The sequence below is a fragment of the Myotis daubentonii genome, chromosome 6, assembly GCF_963259705.1.
Source record: "Myotis daubentonii chromosome 6, mMyoDau2.1, whole genome shotgun sequence".
In the NCBI taxonomy this organism is placed as follows: domain Eukaryota; kingdom Metazoa; phylum Chordata; class Mammalia; order Chiroptera; family Vespertilionidae; genus Myotis; species Myotis daubentonii.
The window spans coordinates 41,660,946-41,679,257 of record NC_081845.1 but is presented as its reverse complement, the minus strand read 5'-3'; the positions used below and the strand labels follow the sequence as shown (position 1 = coordinate 41,679,257).

Genomic DNA, 18,312 nt, shown 5'->3' with positions numbered 1-18,312 from the left:
GGCAAACTGCAAAAATACCATTAAACATAATATAATATTAAATATCAATTGTAATTTAAATTTTTTTAATTTTAATATTATTAAACATAAATTGGAAGGGGGAAATAATTTGTATTTAAGATTCTCTTAAGAATCTACCTTGGTAGCTGTGAGATAATAGTAAATATATCTATTGGTCTCTGCCCCCAGTTCCTGGGGAGTTCCTAAAACCCTTATAATTTCCTAAGTGGTTGGGGCACTAGGAGCATCTTTTGTTCTAATAGTTGGTCTCTGATGTCAATTCCTAACACAGAAACCCTAAATCTCTTGGAATTTCCTGGGTGAGAGCACTGTCTGTTGTTCTACTGAGGTGACTCTTGGTGGGCTGTGGGATAGAATGGAAGCTGGTCACAAGAAAGGCCAAGCCATGATTAGAATTTTCAGCCCCCCTCACCCCAAACCCATCCTCCAGAGAGAAGAGAGGGGCTGGATGTAATGTTAATGTTTCACATGCCTATGTGACAAAGCCTCCATAAAAAGCCAAAACATATGGGGTTTAAGAAGCATCCAGGTTGGTGAACACATCCATGTACCAGAAGGATGATGTAAGTCAACTCCATGGGGACAGAAGCTCCTGTGCTCAGGACTCTCCCAGACCTTGCCCTAAGTATCTCTTTATCTAGCTATTCATCTCTATCCTTTCTCATAGCCTTTAATAAATCAGCAAATGTGTTTCCTTGAATTTGTGAGCTGTTCTAGGAAATAATCCAATCCCAGGGGGGAAGGTCATCAGAACCTCAGCTTTGCAGTCAAGTCAAACGGAAGTTATGGGGACCTACTACTTGGGATTAACATCTTAAGTGGGGGAGGGGAGCCTTGTGGGACTGAGCCCTTAACCTTGGGAACTGATGCTATCACCAGGTAGACAGTGTCAAAATTGATTTAAATTGTAGGACATCCAGCCCCATTAGTGTGGCTTTGTGGTTGGGTGTCAACCCAGGAACCAAGAGGTCACCAGTTTGATTCCCAGTCAGGGCACATGCAGGCTTAATCCCAGCAGAGGGCATGCAGGAGGCAGCCAATAGATGATGTTTCTCTCTCATCGATGTTCTTATCTCTCCATCCCTCTCCCTTCTTCTCTAAAAATCAATAAACACATATTTAAAAATAATAATAAATCCATTGTAGGACACCCAGCTGGTGCTGCAGAACTGCTTCGTGTAGATAATAAGTGTTGTGAGTATGGTAGTGATAGGAGAATAAAGGAGAAACACAGAAGGAAACTAGTGTACTCAAAACAGTAGCAATTCACTAATAATCCCAACAAACGCCATGACATATTCTATAAAGCATTTTAAGAGTAGTATTTAAGTACAGACAGTACAGTTTAGCAAAGTAGCTTTAAAACTTGTACTGGCACTAGATCGCTTTTTCCTACCCTGCTTCCCCTGTTTCACTAACCTTGTTGCTTTTAAGAGCTAGATTGAAATCTAGAATCTGCTTTTTATAAGCAAGTGTATGAATCCTGCATCTTCTATGTATTAGCTTGGCATATCAGTGAACTTCACAATTTTCTTATAGGTAACACAGAGATAACAATATCTAAATTAGAAGGTTACTATGAGGTTTAAGTAAAACAATGCATGTGAATGTTCCTTAGCTTAGTACCTACTTAATAAGTTGTAAAGATGAACTTAAAATAAAAACATACACATATACATAAAAACATAAATGTTTTCTGATTACTGAAGAAGAAATGGGACAAAGATTTAGATAGAAAAAACAAATAAATTTTCTAATGTAGGAAAATAGGTTAAAGGTATTATGGGGGTATTTAAAACAATCATCATTATCTCTAGCATTTTCCATTTATATCATCAAGACTATTATCACCGTCATCTCCTCTATATGTGCCTGGCACTTCAAAGCACCTTACTATTTCATTCTTACTACAATTCATTAAGACATTTGCTATCATTTTCCAAAAAGGAAATAAAATCCTGATTGGACTGTAAATTAAACATAGGGAGAGATCTTGTCTGTATTTTTCACGAGCACCTAGAAGATGGTCTGGTGGATAGTAGGCACTGAAAAATAAGTATTAGATGGCCCTGGCCAGTGTGGCTCAGTTGGTTGGGCATCATCCATGCACTAGAGGTCACTGGTTCAATTCCTGGTCAGAGCACATGCCTGGGTTTTGGGCTCCATCCCCAGTAGGGGGGTGTGCAGGAGGCAGCTGATTGATGTTTCTTTTTTTTTTTTTTTTAATATATTTTATTGATTTTTTTACAGAGAGGAAGGGAGAGGGACAAAGAGTTAGAAACATCAATGACAGAGAAACACCGATCAGCTGCCTCCTGCACACCCCCTACTGGGGATGTGCCCGTAACCAAGGTACATGCCCTTGGCTGGAATCGAACCCGGGACCCTTCAGTCAGCAGGCTGACGCTCTATCCATTGAGGCAAACCAGTTAGGGCATGATTAATGTTTCTTTCATTGATGTTTCTCTCTCTCCCTCTCCCTTCCTCTCTCTCTAAAATCAATAAAAACAGATTTTGAAAAAAATTAAGTATTAGACAAATGGGTAGATGATGGGGAAACTATGAAAAGTTACTTGCTGAGATCACAGTAAATGGTGATGTCTGGATTTACGCCTGAGTCTGGTGTAAATGCTTTTATTTAGTATGCCTGAATCTTAGGAAGTCCTCATCCAATAAATGGATTAATGGAAATGACTAAATAAAAAGAGAGCATTATGTCAAGCTGGAATTCAATGACTCTTACAGAGTCTAAAGTAGTCTCAGAGATAAAAATAGATTTTAAAAATTATCAACTGGTATACTGAATGAAAGTACTGAAGAAACACTTAACGGCTGAAAGAACACAAGAAGGTGACCTAGCAAAGATCCTTTTGAGTAAATAGTAGAGAATGTGATTCTGGTCTGAAGTATATGGAAAGTGTGAAGAAAGACAGAAGAAAAGGGTAACATAATGGATTTCAAAATGTAGCTGACTTATAGAAGCAAAATGTAGCTGGGAGGAAGAAGTCTGGTTGCAACTAACCGAGGTCAGAGAAGACCATGACCTATTAAGACTATTAATGTATTAAGAATAGAAGTGAAAAGAATATTACAAAGTGGAAATTATCCAAATTAGAAGTGGACTAAATTTGTAAGCTACAAAATAACACATTAACCATTCCTAAATGGCTGTTTATTCCTAATTGGAGTAGCTAACAACATACAAAGAAGTGTAGTTATAGGAAAATGTAATATATATAAATGCAAAAACTATAAAGGCATTAACTCCATAGACTGAGAACCACATAATTTTTGGAAGGAATAAAGGACTGGAAAGGGGGAGAGTTCAAGGAGAAAATTTTATAAGGAATCATTAGGGAGCACTGAGAGGTTAAACACTGGCGTATACCCAGTTTTACATATTAGTTATCAAGATTCCTCAATTGCTTTCTTGATTCTTCTTACTGCACATTTTACTTACATGACTGTTCTAAGCAATCATGTTGTAAAATTCTAGACACATATGTCCAAATCCACTTAAGTCCCTAGTTTTACCTCTTTATGGAAACTAAAGTCTCCTTAGTAAAAGTTGATTGCTCTGGTTCTTTAAAACAAAACACACGAGGATGTGTCAGCAAATTTTTAGAACATCTTACCACTGACAAAAGGCATCCAACAAAATAAACTATTCCCAGAAATGCCTAAAAGCTGACAGATATTGTTACTATTGATCTGTTTATATTTTGAAACACTTACCTAAGCAGTTTATGACCATTTGTTGTGGCAACCTCAGCAAGGCTTGTTAAAATCTTTAGGTACTGGCTTTCACTTTGCTGAGACAAATGTTCTAGAACTTGCCGTAACTAAATTTTTTACAAATAAAAAATGCAATTATATAAACTTTATCAAGAAATTAAGTACCTATTAGTTTAATAAGTATCCCCAAGCCAATTAGCTGAAATCAAGTCCTTTACAGTTATTTTGCCTTGCATAAATTCACAAGCTAATATAGAGATAAGATGACCTAAAATCTTTGCTCAAAATCACCAAGAAAGCAATAAAAAAATAGAAACAGAAATCACCAAGTTTATTTATAGAAATTTAATTCTAAAATTTAAAAGCAATATAAATGCTGCAATTTTTCAAAGAATAGAGCTATTCTAAATACAGAGCTCAGTAAAGTAGTGATTACCAATCATAACATGATATTCCTTAGATTTTTTTCCTCTAACTATGGGGAATATTCTAGTTATCTTTAGGAGAAACCAAAGACCCAGGGGAAAGAAGATTCATAGGGCCAAATATTAGCACAAAGTTTATTAATTATTATATAATTCATAATTATCCTATAATGAAGATAAATTTATTACAAATATTAAAATATTCATTATAATAAATTATTATAATATATACATAATTACATTATTCATATATTTGTAATATACATTATAAATAACAATATAAATATTTATAATAATATGATTAAGAAACACATTTGTAAATTGCCATATATGTTAAGCATGCATAAAGCTTGTTCATTTACAGGCTACTAGCACAATTACATTACCATGTTTTCTCGGAGATCTTCATTCTGTGTCATTTGAATAATTGTCTGGAAAAGCCTAGGGTGATACTGAATTAATACTTCACAGGTCTCTCCATATCCACCCTAAAAAATATATTTAAAATTATCTAGCTTTAAAAACAAAGTTCCTAAAGGAAAATGTATAGACAACCCAGATAAGGAGCTTGGTTCACACTTCAGAAGTCAGTCAATCACAAGTCCAGACCACCTACACTCTGACTAAACAGCTGTAAGTCAGAAGTTCCTCAACTCCTCTTTGAGTTTGGTAATTTTTGATAATTTGCTAGAAGAGCTCACAGAATCCAGGGAAACACTTTACTATTACCTGTTCATTATATAGAGTACAACTCAGGAGTAGCCAAATAGAAGAGATTCATAGGGCAAGGTATATGGGAAGGAGCACAGAGCTTCCATGCCCTCTCTGGGCATGTCATCCTCCCAGCACTTTAACATATTCACCAACCCAGAAACTCTCTGAGAACCTCACTGATTAGGGTGTTTAGGAAAGTTCCTTTATATAGGCATGATTGATTAAATTATTGATCATCAGTGACTGATTTCAAGCTCCAGGTCCTCTCCCCTCCCCAAAACAGGAGAAGAAGCTGCCCTCTAATCCCATGGTTGGCTCCTCTGGCAACCAGCCCACATCCTGAAGCTATCTAAGGGCTTTCAGCCACCAGTCATCTCATTAATATAAAAAAAGACATTCTTACATTCTGGAGAACCCAAGGGTCTTAGAAGCTCATGTGTCATAAACACCAATATATATTTCTTATATCACTGTTCCTTTTAAAGAGCATATTCTTTACAGAATAAAAATCTTTGTACCCACACTCTCATTTGAGAAAAAACGTTATTTTATCAGTTTCCTTCTATTATAAAATAAGGGGCTAAGAATATATATTAACAACATACTTGTACACATAAATCCAGAGGGGTTACTCCATTTTTATCTGGCAGGTATTTGGCTCCTCGTAATAGAAGAATCTGTGCTGTGTCTCTCTGACCATGACTGTACAGAAAAAGAAACAAGTTAAAAGTATAATTTTTTTAATTTAAAGTCTTTCTCTATGAATTATGGACAGTTAATATGAATCAACGAGGATTAAGAATTTTTAAGAATTGAGAGGAAGATCTGAACTACATCGTCAACAATCAGGAAAACATTTCTCAATGTTAAGTCATACTTTCACTATGTAGGTAAGAAAATGACCTATTAAATATGAGTATTGAACTTGAGACATATTACCTATAATAAATCATAATATTTTGGGACAAATAACTGCTACTGAAGACTATGCTTTGGTTTCTTTCTTCCAGTCACTTCCTTCTCAACTCTAACCAGTTTTGCTTAAAAATCTTTGTTCAAAGAGATCCAATGTTTGCTAGGTTAAAACTTAGTGATGCCACCCTACCTGGTTTGCTCAGTAGTTAGAACATTGGCCTACAGACTGAAGAGTCACAAGTTCTATTCTGGTCAAGGCTTGTTTGCAGGCTTGATCCCTTGCACCAGGGCACATGCAGGAGACAACCAATCTATGTGTTTCTCTCACATCGATGTTTTTCTGTCTCTACCCCTCTCTAAAAAATCAATGGAAAAAATATCCTTGGGTAAGGATTAACAACAACAACAAAAAACTTAGTGATGCCCTCGCCAGGTGGCTCAATTGGTTGGAGCATCATCCCATACAGCAAAAGGTCATGGGTTCGATTCCTGGTAAGGGCACATACCTAGGGCACAATCTCTGGTAGGGACACATACGGGAGGCAACCAATTGATATTTCTCTCTCACATTGATGTTTCTCTCTCTCTCTCTCTCTCCTCCCCCCGCCTTCCTCTCTCTCTTAAAATATCAATAAAAACACATCCTTGGGTAAGAATTAAAAAAACAAAAACAACTTAATGATGGGGCCCTGACAGGGTAGCTCAATTGGGTAGAACATCATCCTGATACACCAACGTTGCAGGTTCATTCTCCGGTCAGCAACCAATACATAAATAAGTGGAACAATAAATCTCTCTCTCTCTCAAATCAATGAATAAAAATAAATAAATAAAACTTGATGAGAATATAATACTAGCAGAAAGTACTTCTAAAAAATTCTTTAACCATATCCCTATGCTTAGACTAACTATATAAATAGCCCAGTTCTGTACAATACTAATCTATCTATATATATAAAAGGCTAAGTGACCGTCCAACTGTCTGACTGGTAGCTATGATGCATATTGACCACCAGGGGGCAGACACTCAATATGGGAGCTGCTGAGCTGCAGTGACTTGGCAGCAGTGGTTCTCGAGTGACCCACCCCGGAACCAGAAAGGAGGGAGCCTAATTCTGGGGTGCTGTGGGGTGCATCACTCGAGAACTGCCCTCTCGCAATTTGAAACCCCCTCAGGGGATGTTGGAGAGTAGGTTTCAGCCCAATCCCCACAGGCCAGGTGAAGGGACCCACCATTGCACGAATCCATGCACCAGGCCTCTAGTATACTTATATTTTACTATTATACATGGCATTGTTCTATATAAGATACTTTCAGACATGTAATTATAGTGATTCATTCAAGACATTTACTAAGCATTTCAGCAGAAAGCACTGTACTACACATTGACTATAAAGTGGTGAATAAAATAGGCAAAATTCTTGCTTTCACTGAGCTTTCGGTCTAGTAGGGGAGATACACTGTAAACAAGCAAATATGCCATATATATGATAGAAAATTTGGGGAGAGGCTTACTTGGATTGGTGAGGAATTGCCTTTCTACAAAGTAACAGTTAAGCAGTGACATGAAGGAGTCAGCCATATAGGAAGCCTAGGAGCCCTAGCTGGTTTGGCTCGGTAGATAGAGTGTCAGCCTGTGGACTCAAGGGTCCCAGATTCGATTCCGGTCAAGGTCACATGCCCAGTTGCGGGCTCGATCCCCAGTGGGGGGCGTGCAGGAGGCAGCCAATCAATGAGTCTCTCTCATCATTGATGTTTCTATCTCTCCCTCTTCCTTCCTCTCTGAAATCAATAAAAATATATTTAAAAAAGGAAAAAAACGAAGCCTAGGGAAGACATTTTCAGGAAAAACAAATAGCATGTAGACTAGCCTGCTGGAAAGAGTCAGCTGAGTTTGGGGAACTCAAAGAGAACCAGTGCAACCAAAGCAGAGTGAGCCAAGTAGGGGTCAGACCATGCAGGTCTCACGGGTGAATGCAGATTAGATTTTATTTGAAATATAACAAAGAGGCACTGAAAAGTTTTAAATACAGGGTTTAAACACAAAGTGACAAGACTAATTCATTTTTTAAAGGTCACTTTGGCAACTGAGGAAAGAACAGTGGAAGAGAAAGAAGAATCAGAAAAACCACTTATGAGACTACTGCAGTACTCTAGATAAGAGGTAACAACTCTAACCAAAGTGGTTTCAGTGAGTTTGAATAAAGAGATTCAGAAGATATTCTGAAGGTGGAATTTATAGAACTGACTAATTCCAAGTGGAGGGTCAGAGAAAGAAAGATATAAAAAACAATGACCTGCCCTGACTGGTTTGGCTCAGTGGATGGAGCGTCAGCCTGCGGACTGAAAGGTCCTGGGTTCGATTCTGGTCAAGGGTATGTACTTTGGTTGCGGGCACATCCCCAGTGGGGAGTGTGCAGGAGGCAGCTGATCGATGTTTCTCTCTCATCGATGTTTCTAACTCTCTATCCCTCTCCCTTCCTCTCTGTAAAAAATCAATAAAATATATTTTTAAAAAAACAAAAAACAAAAAAACGATGACCTAGTTTCTGGTTTAAACTGAAAGGATATGGGTTCCGATGACTGAGATTAGAAAAACTGGAGGAGGTTTGAAAAGGAAAATCAGAAACCTGTATTTTGGACATGGTGACATTTGACATTTTATGAAACTTTCAAATGATGGTGTAAATCAGGCAAGTGGACATTTCAAATCTGAACCTTCAAAGAAAGGTCTTATCTAGAAACAACCCCTCAAGATAGAATATGATTTCACGGAATCAAACAATGATATTATTCATAAACTCAAAATACTATGGAAGTAACTGGTTTTCTTAAGAATAATTTTAGAAAATAACTAAATTCAGATAAGATCTAGTCTAGAGATCCAAAGTCCTTGTATTATAATTCAAAGTTGTTCGATGATGATTTGAATCAGTCTGATCAAAGTAACATCAAAAATCCTAAAGAGAAGCTAAACAAGAAGAAAAGCAGGTCTTTCAGTCTAAAATAAATATCCAATAAAATGTTATAAAACAAAAACAAAAAATAAAGAAAAGAAGAGCTTTTTGGAGAGCTCTATATTTGAATTTAAGAGCCTAAATAAATATAATAATTCATATAATCTAAACCAAAGGGAAGAATCACTAGTGTATTGTGAACTGTTCCTAACTGCTAACTACATTAATATAACATTGTGTGCGTGCGTGTTTGTGTGTGTGTGTGTGTGTGTGTGCATGGGGGGGGGGAAAGGTGTATGTGTATAATTATTATATTGCTACCTCCATAAGGACTGAGGTATATTTATTACTGTATCACTAATGCTATAATAATGGATGGCAAATAGCGAGTGCTAACTAAATGTTGCTAATTATATAAATGAATCAATGAACAAAATAAGTGCTTTAAGAAAATGAACCAAGACATAGTACAAAAATAACTTAGTGCAGAATTTAATATCTAACAATAATGATTCAAGCCCTAACCGGTTTGGCTCAGTGGATAGAGCGTCAGCCTGCGGACTCAGGGGTCCCAGGTTCGATTCCGGTCAGGGGCATGTGCCTTGGTTGTCGGCACATCCCTAGTGGGGAGTGTGCAGGAGGCAGCTGATCGATGTTTCTAACTCTCTATCTCTCGCCCTTCCTCTCTGTAAAAAATCAATAAAAAAAACATTAAAAAAAAATAATGATTCAAAAGAAATTTTTTTAAATTTACAAATCCAGAGAAAGCAAATACAGAACTGTGGACCAAGACATACTTTAATAGCTTATCCCATTGGAATTGACCTGGAACTTAATAAAGACAACTAGGAAAATTAGTGGATTATGTCTTTTCTCATTAGTTAATAAGTAATTAATATAAAATTGAATAATCAAAGATATCAAAAGCTCCACTTACACCATATAAAAACACTGGCAATATAATAGAAAATATTTTTCCTCATGCGGTTAAGTAACAACCATAATGCTATATACTTCATCTTAAAAGACAGCATAGTATTAATGAAAAAAACAAGAGAGCCTTAGAAAATATACAGAAATGTTTGTGTTTGGAAATATAAAATCTCATACCTGCAAGCAAAATACAATGGAGTGGCTCCTGATACATTTGGCCTGTTAATATCAGCACCACTGTCTAGCAAGCATTGCACTGTCTAGGGAGGAAAAAAAAACAAAACAATTAAAAGTAGACCAGAAAAGTCAAACAAAGACACAATTATCACAATTTCAATCCATATAAGAAAAATTCTTGCCACAACTTGAAGCTTTAAAGAATGAGTAGGAACATGACAATTATGATGGCTGAACAAATTCAATTTTTGATAAGCTCTCTGGGTCTCTCAGGCACTATACAATATATGTGGAATTGTCAATGCAATATAAACTGTGCTAACCTGGGAAAGCTCTAAACAACTGACACATGTAGCTACCAAGGACTTTAAATTTGGCTAATATAACTGAGGAACTAAATTTTAATTTTATTTTAAACAGCCATATATGGCTAGTAAATTGAACAGTGCTGCTCTAAATATTTGAATTTAAAAAACATGTTTTTTTTGCCTCTAAAAAGAAAAACATAGGTACCAGCCCAGCCGGTTTGGCTCAGTGGTTGAGCATCGACCCCCGCACCAAGAGGTCACCAGTTCGATTCCTGGTCAGGGCACATGCCTGGGTTGCGGGCTTGATCCCCAATAGGGGCATGCAGAAGGCAGCCAAAGATGTTTCGCTCTCATTGATATTTCTATCTCCCTCTCCCTCTTTCTTCCTCTCTCTCTAAAAATCAATAAAAACATATTTTAAAAAATAGGAACCAGAGCTATAAATCTCTCAAAGTCAAAGAGCATAACTGGTAAAGTACAAAATGCTAAAAAGCTAAGTTTTTTGTTGCTAACAGCAGCCAATACTGACTCAGTTTTTCTGATCACCATTCAAATGTACTCTGTCCTCTAAGCTTTTCTTGTGCAACCATCTGACTAATATTAACAAAAAGTAAGCTAATATAAAATCTTAAGAATACATATCTTTTGATTAGGGATTGGGCAAGGCTCGCCTGAAAACCTTATAAAACAGAGTCTGGTTATATTCCTATGATCCTCATTTGAATTTCTCCTGCAAAAAAAAAAAAATGCACAAAAAACTTGAAAGTTTTTGGAATTAGACTGTATAATATTACTTCTGGGTTGAACACACATGTTCATCTTTCATGCTGCTCTAAAACCTAGTGCAATGGTAGTAAAATAATAAGACTATAGCTCTGGCCGGTGTGTTCAGTGGTTAGAGCCTGCCCACCAAAGGGTCTCGGCTTCAATTCCCGGTCAAGGACACGTACCTGAGTTGTAGGTTCCATCCCTGCCTGGTTGGGGTGCATACAGGAGGCAATCAATCAATGTGTCTATCTCACATCAATGTTTCTCTCTTCCTCTCCCTTCCTCTCTCTCTAAAATCAATCGAAAGAAACACACAAAGAAGGCTCACCAAGTACCCAGTCTAATATATTAAAAGGCTTTCAAAAGGTTCCATCAAAGTGAAATTTCACAATACTGAGGAAATTTGATTCCAGAGATAATGAGAAATCAGACTGGCATTAACAGCAACACTGGAATCTAAAAGATAAAATGCCTTGAAAATTGCAAGTTAAATGACTTCCAACATAGAATTCTTTAGCTAGCCACACTATCATTCAAATACACAATTTTAAATTAAAACACACACACACAAAATATGTTCACCTATATGCTAGTAAGATTTCAAAAAAATTTACCTCCAATGTACCTTTCTCAAGAAGCTACTGGAGCATATTCTCCTCCAAAACAAGGGACTACACTAAAATATAGTAAGATGTGGAATCCAGAGTACTGGAGATCAAACACAGGAGAGAACAAGCAATTTCCAGGTTTAGAGAAGAAGAATAAAACTGATATTATCTAATGAATCTGTCTTTGTAGAAAACAGTCCTGAGATACCTCTCAGCTCATATTTTTGTAGAAGTATATAGGAAGAATTATTGATTAATAAAAAGAAAATTGAGCAAAGTCAATTTTAAGAAAACTAGTCCCCTAGGTAGAAAATGTTGTTATAGTTCACTACTTGACTCAGCAATAAACAATATTTACCCAACTATATATACAACTAATACTGTCTAAGCAAAATCTGTGATATAATTAATGTTAGAAATTGGGGAAAAGAGGGAATGGGAAGAGGATTTAAATGAGCTAAACCCTCATGCACCATAACAAGAATTGATCCAGAGATATTTAAAAGTCATGAATTGAGAAAGACCAGAGGAAGCATGTTCTTTGGAAATAGATATCGTAAGAAAAGGTGAAAGAGTTGAATATTGTTGCCTGGTGATCATGACTTGACAAAGAAGACTGATGATTTAATGGACTATTATTATTACAAAGGTTTTGATAAAAATATTTTAAAATCTACTATTCACATCTTGCTCTTTGAATTTACATCTATCCCAAGAGAAATTCTAAAATCCATATAATCTATGTAATATAATAGAAATATTACGTAAAACTTTATAATCAGCTATAGAATTCCTTTAAACTGGGCACAGTGGTTTAGTACCGCTTTCAAAGAGAAGAAGAAGAAGCATTTGGGTCATTTTATAAGATAAGGCCTATTTAAGCCTTTTGATCATGGTTTATCCCTTTTTTATTTTTGACCTAGAAGTTCTCTGTATAATCCCCAAAATGGGTGATGGATAGCCATAATACTGTTTTACTATGACAGAAGTTACAGACAATAAACTCTCAAAAAGCTCAGAAGAGATGAAAGCAAATATATCAAATATATATAATATGCAATTAAAACCTAGCAATCCAGAGAGAAGCTGAAATAAAGTAATTATTAATAAAACAAATTAAACATCCATAAAAATTATGTTAAAACTAATTAATGATATAATAATATTAATCACCTTAACATGTGCCTGGACACTACTAATAAGCATTTATAATTTCATTTATTTATTTTTTAAATTTCCTCATTGATTAAGGTTATCATTTCATTTAATAGATCCTGTGAGGAAGTCAATATTCTCTCCACTTTTGCAAGCAGGAAACTGAGTCTCAAAGGGGTCAAATAATGTGTACCCAACACACAAATAAATAGGGAAGCAGGAATTAAAACCTAAGCCCAGGTTCATAACCATTATGCTATTTATCAAAAAGCAGAAGTTTTAATTTTTCTGAATTCAGATTACTAAATAGATTATGACTAATTTGGCATATCTTCATAAGCTACATTAATCATAGATGACCTAATAATTCCCTATTGGATAACTGCCTAGCCAACTATTGGTGTTTACTTTTTAAATGATGCTAAAACCATATTCTTTTTATAATATTTCTCTATTTTTATTTATATTGTAGAGCTTAACAACTTAGCCATTAGACTAACATTAGTCAAACCTGGGTTTTCGAGTGGCTCCCATCTTAAACAATTTGGTTCTCAACCAAGTTGTTCAAGGGGAGAGAGACGGGGGTGTCTTGGTTGTTGAAAAGCTTCTCTCAGGCTACAAAGGAGAGAAAGCACTAGTATGAGTAGTTTAGCACTAACATCTCAGGAAATAATGCTATGAATATTTTTGTGGATTTTGGTTTTTGGGGTTTTGTTTTTTTGTGTTGTCTTATTTGCTTCTGTTGCTAGTGAAATGGGTGATTAGCACAATTTTAAAACATAAAGAGGCCATCAAGAGTGCTAATATTGCTAATGGTGTGAAAGAAATGATCACTGGCAATTGAAGAAGTAGAAAAACCAGTAATCCCACTTCTAGGAATATATTCCAAGAAAACAGAAACACCAATCAGAAATGATATATGTACCGTTATGTTCATAGCAGCACAATTTACAATAGCTAAGATTTGGAAACAGCCTAAGTGCCCATCAGCAGATGAGTGGATTAAAAACTGTGGTACATCTACACAATGGAATACTACACTGCGGTAAAAAAGAAGGAAATCTTACCATTTGCAATAGCATGGATAGAACTGGAGAGCATTGTGCTAAGTGAAATAAGCCAGTCAGAGAAAGATAAATACCACATGATCTCACTCATTTGTGGAATATAATGAACAACATAAACTGATGAACAAAAACAGATTCAGAGTCAGAGAAGCATCGATCAGACCATCAAACCTCAGAAGAAAGGTAGGGGGCCGTGGGGGTAAGGGGGAAAGATCAACCAAAGGACCTGTATGCATGCATAAAAGTCTAACCAATGGACAGAGACACAAGGGGATGGGGGCATGAGCCGGGGGCGGGGGGGGGGGGAGTTGAGGGGGGGCACAATCGGGGCATAAGAACACATATGTAATACCTTAATGAATAAAGAAAAAAAAGAAACTTTAATGAATAAAAAAAAAAATCACCTTGCAGCACTGAAATGAGTGAAAAGTCATCAATATTTGTTATTAAAAAGTTTACAGATTTCTTTTTGTAAAAGCTCTGAAATAGGAGAAGAACGTCTAATGCAGAATTCAATTATCAATTAAATGGCTTAATGGGACAAGGAGCAAGAAAGTCACAAAGACCCTAAATCACTGTTTTTTTGTTAATCCTCATACGAGGATATTTTTTCCACTGGTTTTTTTAGAGAGAGTGAAAGGGGGGTGGGGGGAAGAGAGAAAGACATTGATGTGAGAGAGACACATCAATTGGCAAAGCTGCAATCCGGGTACGTGCCCTTGAGACCAGGAATTGAACCTCAAACCCTTCGGTGCATGGGCCAATGTTCTAACCACTGAGCAATGCCCATGGCCAGGACCTAAATCACAGTTTAAAAAAAATTTTCCAGTCTATATACACAAAGGATAAAATAACTTCGTAACTAGTAAAACTCAGGTAGATGAAACTATTTATTAAATAAATACATAAAAGCATTTGAAGAAACAATACTACTTAAAAATTTTAAGCTATATAGAAGTATAAGGCAAAAACATAATCAAAGAGAATAAATTATAGATTCAACTACTAAAACCCCTAGGGATTCTCAAAAGCAAAGATGTCCAGCAATACAAACAAATCAAACATGATCTTTTATAAGAATCAGCACTATAAATATTCATTTCACTTAAAGGTACAAAAGAAAAAAGTGACACTCAGAAATGGAAAGAAAAAGGCAGGAAAAAAGATCAAAATGGTACTGCATTTGACTAGTACATCCATCTTTCAACAAAAATTTCAATGTCTATTATGTACTAGGTACAACTCTAGATGCTGGAGTGACAGCAATGAATAAAAGGGACAAAAATCTCTGCCTTTATGAAGCTTGCATTCTAGTGGAAAAGGAAGACCAAGAGACAAATGAAATAAACAAAATATGTATTCTGCTAGATGGTGATAAAAACCTATCCAGAGAAATGAATAGAATTCAAATGACAGATTTGAATTTATTTTATCAAATTTCTCACTCCTAAACCCTTTATACACAAATATTTCTGTAAAAAATTGTACTGTGTCTGCTTAACGGAATATAAGCCATTAATTAAAAAAAAATAATTGTGATTTACAATGTTCGTAAGTTCTGTTTTCAAAATTTTATGCCTTTTCATTTACTTGCAAAAAATTAAGCTCAGCAGCTTACAATTTAATAACTGTAAACAGGTAAAAGTATATCGACATAAATATTTGTGACTGTAGCTGAATACCTATATTTTTCAAGTTATCACAACACATTTTAAGCACTACAGTGAAATCATTTTATGTGACTAATTTAGATCACCAGAATATGCTTTTAAAGTAATTCAAAACTTGAAGTCCCCCTCCTCCCCTTAAAAAACAAAAACAATTATTCTGATTCCTAGGTAATCTACTATGGAGGGGTCTTCTTCCTCACAGAATAAGAGAGTGCTGGGAAAGAACCCTGAAAGGCAAGCACTGAAAGGGGATTTTCATATGGCTCTCACGAAATTCTTAAGCAGAAACAACACATTTTCAACAGAATTCATGACCTTTCAAGTGATAAAACAATATCCTGAGCTGAAAACTAATGTTTAAAGCTAATGTTTGGGTCAATCACAAAAGTCATTTAATTGAAGGCAGTGACTAACGAAGACCACCTGTGCCCAATACACTGATAAATTACAAAGAAATCCAAAGCAGCTCTACTTTATCAATGTCAACACTCTAAACAACACTAATCAAAATAAAAAGGAATAGATATTCAATATTAAAACTATAAGTAAAATCTATTATGGTACTATCATTTGCTAAAAGACCAAACAACAAAAAAGCAAGCATCTTTGTTTTATCTTCTATTAAAAAGAATTGTGATTATTAACTAATGTCACTTCAATAAATTTAATTACATTTTAAAAATTCTGAACATTAGAAAAATACTCTGATGAAATGACTTAATAGCAATGCACAAATAAGTTAAGCACTAAGAAAAACGGCCAACTCACTAATCAGTGGCTGGTTTATATAAATCTTCTCTAGAAATCTGTTCACATAAAACTATAGAAACTTTGAACTCTTATGTAACATCTAGAAAAAAATCAATTATTATCCAGTTCTGTGAGAAAAACCAGAGTAAAGAGAGCTTTTTATTATTTACTCACATTGCCTAGAAGTGATAAAGTAGAATTCTAACATTAAAATAAAAAAAAATTACTCTAAACCTAAAAATACAAAAAAAAGAAAGAAAGAAATGTTGGAGTATCTACCTTTGTGCCTCAAGGCAGATCCAATTAATGTTTTTGCAAAGCTTTCAGTTAAGCGTGGTCTATAATCTCTGGATGAAAAGCTTGGGAGCTGGCTTAAGATAGCAAGAGAGCTGACTGAACATAGGTGAGCACTGTTCCTTAACAAGCCTACAATTTCAGCAAAAAATGCAGTCAGTTCTATCAAAGATAGTCTATAATCCCATAATTAGTATCATACAACTAATTAACAAATGACCTAAGAAAGTTGTGTCAAATAGCTTAAATCTAAGCAGGATTCAGCTACCGTTTTAAGTTTGTGAAGCTTCAGATTAAGCTATATAAATTTAGAAATATAAAATTTATTCTGATAAAAGTAACATTTATTGTACAAATAAATTGAAATTCGTTTCTAAACTAATCCTGCTGTGTACTCTAACTTATATAAATTGAGAATGAACCATCTGAAAGTTTTCTAGGGTTTCTAAATCCAAAGTATTCCAGAAATCAGAAAGCAACTATTTGTGGCAACTCAACACATTAATAAATTTAATTAATAACAAAGAAAAAATTACCAAAATATTCATTCAACTTATGGCCAAATAAATTGGAGTCAATTATACACCATGTAGAATAATATGAGGCTTTACTCCTCTTTCTAAAAATGAGATTAAAACTCAAAAAACACAATAGCTTTTTGCACAAGCTAAGTCAATTAAGGACCCAGATAGTGCTCTCTATACTTTGCTTGAAGAATCCCATCATCCATATTAATAATGACAGTAATAGTACCACAACTATTAGTGCTCTTAAGTGTTTTCCAACGTGTTCACAATGCTTTTCTTAATGATGTGATCAGTAAACAGAATGTACCTTAGAATGTACATAAGGCATGGGAACAAAGAGTTGCCAAAGACTATATATAATAAGCCAGCTGAATAATCAAACTCTGAAATGATATGTCAAAATCAGTATCAAAAAACAAACCATAATTTTAGTATCATATAGCTAATAAACAATTTACCTAAGGAAAGTTATAGATAATTGCATTATTCAGAAATTGTTATGATCATTTCTTTGACCTGATCACTTATAAACAGGAATAGAAGTAGTTTAAAATTTAGTGCTGTTATGTTGCAACGACAAATAAAAGATCGGAAGGTACTCTTCAACTGCCGAAACCACTTCTTTCCAACAAGAGGATGATGAGACCTTTACTGCTAATGAAATTGATGCATCTATTTGAAATCATAGCAAAGATTACTCGATTTCTTAGTTATGACAAAAATGAATATTCCAAATCTTTTAACTTTAAAAAAGTAATGTAAATCTGTAATTCTTAGCCTGACAGCAAAAATGTAGTCTTCAATTACAAATTCTACAAAGCTTTAGAGCTCTCAGCCAGTTAAATTTTATCATGTCCCTTTGAGATTTACTCTAAAATGAGATTAGATTGAAACTTCAGAGGACTTCTTTGTTATAGCTGTTTCTATAATTTGAAAGAAATTATATGCTTTTAAAAATGTTTTAAAATAGAGTTTCTTTCCCCCTCTAAAGTTTCCTATTTCATTTTATAAAAAAATACATAATCAATATGCAAGCTTTTCAGCTTAAACATAAACTGAAATCTTGAACCTGTATCTACATGGACACCAGTGTTGAATACCTGTTAATGATTTGATGTAAGAACTGGCTACTTTGAGACAATAAAAAGGCCATTTTCACTTGCCACTAAAATAAGTCCCAATTGTGATACCTGACAAAGCATTTTAGACTCAGTAGTCAACTTATGGAAAGATACACAGAGTTTAAAAAATCAGTAATCCCTATCCAGTAATAACTTATCATATCTT

General features: G+C 35.0%; 1 protein-coding gene across 11 annotated transcripts in view; it reads right to left on the bottom strand.

Annotated features, from left to right (window-relative positions):
• The window catches only part of HACE1 (HECT domain and ankyrin repeat containing E3 ubiquitin protein ligase 1), an 86,493-nt gene that overhangs the window by 45,544 nt on the left and 22,637 nt on the right, over nucleotides 1-18,312 (bottom strand). For 10 of the 11 annotated variants that reach the window (XR_009453450.1, XR_009453449.1, XM_059700841.1 and 7 more), the window contains 4 exons: nucleotides 9,879-9,961; nucleotides 5,501-5,597; nucleotides 4,568-4,669; nucleotides 3,757-3,863 (listed from right to left, as the gene is read on the bottom strand). Coding sequence is in view for 9 of the 11 variants with exons in the window: in XM_059700841.1 (XP_059556824.1) it covers nucleotides 3,757-3,863; nucleotides 4,568-4,669; nucleotides 5,501-5,597; nucleotides 9,879-9,961 (389 nt within the window). In the remaining 2 variants the exon portion in view is untranslated. The remainder of the gene's footprint in view (nucleotides 1-3,756; nucleotides 3,864-4,567; nucleotides 4,670-5,500; nucleotides 5,598-9,878; nucleotides 9,962-18,312) is intronic. The other variant, XM_059700846.1, reaches the window with a different exon arrangement.